Here is a 3,706-nt window from a genome sequence, read left to right on the forward strand (position 1 = left end):
AGAGCCCTATATCGCTCAGCATGCAAACGAGGTTGCATTTCCTATGTATTGTGAGCATGATGTTTTGCTTGAGTTTAAAGCCACTTGCAGCATGGGCTAGCAAAGATTGAGAGAATTTATTGTGTTTTCTTCCTAGTTAAGAGCATTTATATACCAATTAAATAGAATAATTAGTTCTCATAAGATTTTTAAATGAGCAAAATGAAGTAAAATCTTTAGAAAATGTCGTCGATGGTTGGCTATCTGAGTGAAGTATATATTTAGCGAAGAATTATGTCTTCCGCAAGCGAAGTTAGAACTTAAAAAGGACAATTTTACACTAAAAGTAACAGTAATGTCATGCTCGAATATTATATAATTCAGGAAAAAGTAATTTGACGTGAGTGGAGACTTTAAAAATGAATCTCACCTCCCTGAAAAACCTGTTTTTCCATCCTCGCTTCGCACTTTACATTGTAATATTCTTTTTTGTCTTAACTTTAAGCAAAATGTCCAGGAATCGCATCAATTTTTTATGAAATTGGCGACAGTTTCACGACAGTTTTCGCAAAAGCCGAAGGAAATGTTTTCACCCACTTATGAAGTAATAAAGAAAGCGTGCGTCTTGCAAATCCTGTACTTTAGTTCAATTTACGCTGAAGGAGTTTCGTTTATTTTTAAACTTCGAGTTTTGGAGAGCAAAAACAAAAAGTTGCGCGATTAAAGATATAACCATAGATCTTATTCATAAATGGCGGTCAATTTATAATTTTTTTGTCGAAGTGCAAATTAGCCTACCAAGCCTCCATACCATACAGTGAATTGAAAAAAAATTCTTGTTTTAAAATGAGGCTAAACAAACTTGCTAAAATCCGTGCTGCACGTGCAGCACGATCATTTCTGCTCTTTTAACCAATGAAATTATTGTTTTGTGCCGTTGTCGTAGTCGTAGCCGTCGTCGCTTCTTAAACTCCCTGATGACGTGTCTACGACAACGACAGCGCCGCAAAACAGTAATATCATTGGTTAAAAGAAAAAAATCGTGCTGCACGTGCAGCACGCATTTTAGCGTTATACGTCACTCTGCACATGATGACAACGACGTGAAATCACCAAACTTGAAGTTTTGACTCACGACAACGTGAACATAAGCGAACCGACATTACCTCTGCAAAAACGGTGCAAAGCTCTTTCAATAATTCAATAAATAAGAGGAACAAAGGAATGATCATTGAACACAAAAAGTTGCCAGTCACTGTTCATTCACTCTCCAGTCGAGACTAGCTGCAAGGGTGAGACAACATTGCTTTAATTTACTCTCAAAATACTCCGATTCCAGAAAAAACCGGAAGTTGCATGCAAGTGAGGCTTAATAGCCCTCGCGGGAAAGTTGAATTTGAAACAACATGTCGGACGATCAAATCGATCTTGCGCCCGAAGATATTCCTGGAGCTAGCTTCCGTGAAGATGAGCTACCAAAATTGACCGTTAATCAACTGAAATATTGGTTAAAATGTCGTCGGATTAATCAAAGTGGTAACAAAAAGGAACTTTTTGAAAGGTAGGTGTTTGTGTGTCATCCTTCTATCGGCTGTTTATAATTTTAATGTGGAACAGTTTCATGTAGAATTTACTTTCTTTTATAATAGAGTCAAGAACCTGCAAGGAATGAATACTCTAAAAATATACGGCCCAGATCCAGACAAGAGCTTCACTAAAGCAAAGTTAGCGAGACTAAATGAAGAATTCAGGGGAAATGGGGAAAACGCGAGTGCCACAGCAAACCAATTCGAGAACTTTCCCACCTCTGATTCAGCATTTGCCGATGATTTCACTGCCCTTCCCAAATTTGTTCCACTTGATACATTAGCACACCTACAGAACTGTGGAAAGAACACTAGGAAATCAACTGACGCAGTTTCTGAGTTTGCAAGTTCCAAAGGGCTAAGATTACTCTCTTTTGTTCACGACCTCCAAATATGTGTGAGTCCCAATTCGGAGGATGTTGTTTACCTCCGAGCGCTTTGCTGGACTTCCTATAGGAAATCCGTGAAATATAAAGTCAAAATGGTAATTCAGAGGAACGGCAAGCCTAAAATTCTGTCTGCCGAATGTGACAAAATATGCCCTGCGGGAAAAAGCGGTTGTTGCTGCCACGTGATGGCGGTAATATGGAAACTGGATGAAATATCCAGAAAAGATGGGGTTCAGCCCGCTGATAAGCGCAGTTGTACCTCCAAACCTAGAAAATGGGGAATACCTGGAAAAAGGACTGCACAGCACAACCCAATCATGACACAGAAACTATTCAAACCCCGCCTTTCCTTAGATATCAAGGGAAGAAAGCGACGGGGTGTCTATCCCACGTTATTCGATCCAAGGCCATCAAAATCACGTAAGATAGACTTAGAATCTGTTGGAAAATTGAAACAAAATCTACAAAAACTAAATCCTGATATTCCATTGTCGAAAATGATCCCTGATGTAGATGATATCAAGTTAGTTGACACAATAGTTGGAGAGGTTGCCTATGGTTCTGCACTTCATGTGCAACTAAAAGAGTTTGGAACAGTCGTTCAAGAGAAGGAGAGTTGTACGTCTTCTAACTCTTCGCCTTCAATTTCAAGGTGCGAATTACAAGTTAGTGAAATAGTTAAGGGAAGGGAGGAAACACAACGTAATGAGGACAATGGTTTTCGAATAATTTCGCCAGTGAAAGAACACTCAGTGTCTCTCCATGAAATACACCAGCGACGTGAAAGAATTAAAAAAGGTCTTTTCAAAACTGAAGATGAAATTGCAGACATAGAGTATCCAACAAGAAGACAGTCTGCCTGCCAAGAATGGTACAATCACAGGTTTGGTAGAGTTACAGCTTCAAAGAGCTACAGGGTCGGATGTTCTCACAAGGTAGGGACATCCCCCACTAAAATAATCAAAGAAGTCCTAAACTATGGCAGCAACTATCAGTCATCGGCTGTGAGAGATAGCTTAAAGAATGAACAACTAGTGATAGATGGTTACATTGAAATGATGCATCAGCAGGGACACGAACAAGTCACTGTAATGGAATGTGGTTTCTTTATTGAAAAAGAAAATGGTGTTTTGGGTGCCTCTCCAGACGGTGTAATAACTGATCCTAGCAGGAATGACCCACATGGTATTTTTGAAGCTAAGAATATCGTTGTCAATAATGGAGCTCTTGTGCGGAAAACTATATGCAAATGGACAGATTCAGGTGTATTACAAGTCAACAAGAATCACATGTATTTTTATCAAGTACAGCAGCAAATGTATGTGGTTAAGAGACTTTGGAGTGTCCTTGCAATCCGTGGAAGTAATGGAAAATTGTTTTGCATGGAAATCTCCTTCGAACCAGAATGGTGAAAGGAGAAACAAAAGAACATTGAAGATTTTTATGATAAATATATCATATACGAGTTAGCTTACCCCAGGATCAGAGATGGCCTATGTAGGTGTAGTTTTCACTGATTACAATCACATTTGTAAAATCTCTTGCTTTTCGTTAAATTTACCATGCACAGTGAAAGAGAATGCAAACATGTTTTACTAAAGTTCGGTGCAGTAATATAGACAAATTAGTTCAAAAGGACCTCAATCTCCAGCATCATAGAAGCTTTTAATAATAGACAAGAAGGTTTTGCACATCATAATATTAAGATAAACCAGTGAATGACACATTTCCTTAACATGTTAAAGCAGGCTT

At 38.6% G+C, this 3,706-nt stretch overlaps 1 protein-coding gene across 1 annotated transcript in view; it reads right to left on the reverse strand.

The window, feature by feature from the left end:
• Positions 1 to 3,685: 3,685 nt before the first annotated feature.
• The window catches only part of LOC138020132 (uncharacterized), a 1,377-nt gene continuing 1,356 nt past the window's right edge, over positions 3,686 to 3,706 (reverse strand). Inside the window, exon 1 of the mRNA XM_068867161.1 lies at positions 3,686 to 3,706. This exon is cut by the window's right edge and continues 1,356 nt beyond it. Within this exon, the coding sequence (XP_068723262.1) occupies positions 3,686 to 3,706 (21 nt within the window).

Source organism: Montipora capricornis, chromosome 10 (genome assembly GCF_036669925.1).
Source record: "Montipora capricornis isolate CH-2021 chromosome 10, ASM3666992v2, whole genome shotgun sequence".
NCBI lineage: Eukaryota > Metazoa > Cnidaria > Anthozoa > Scleractinia > Acroporidae > Montipora > Montipora capricornis.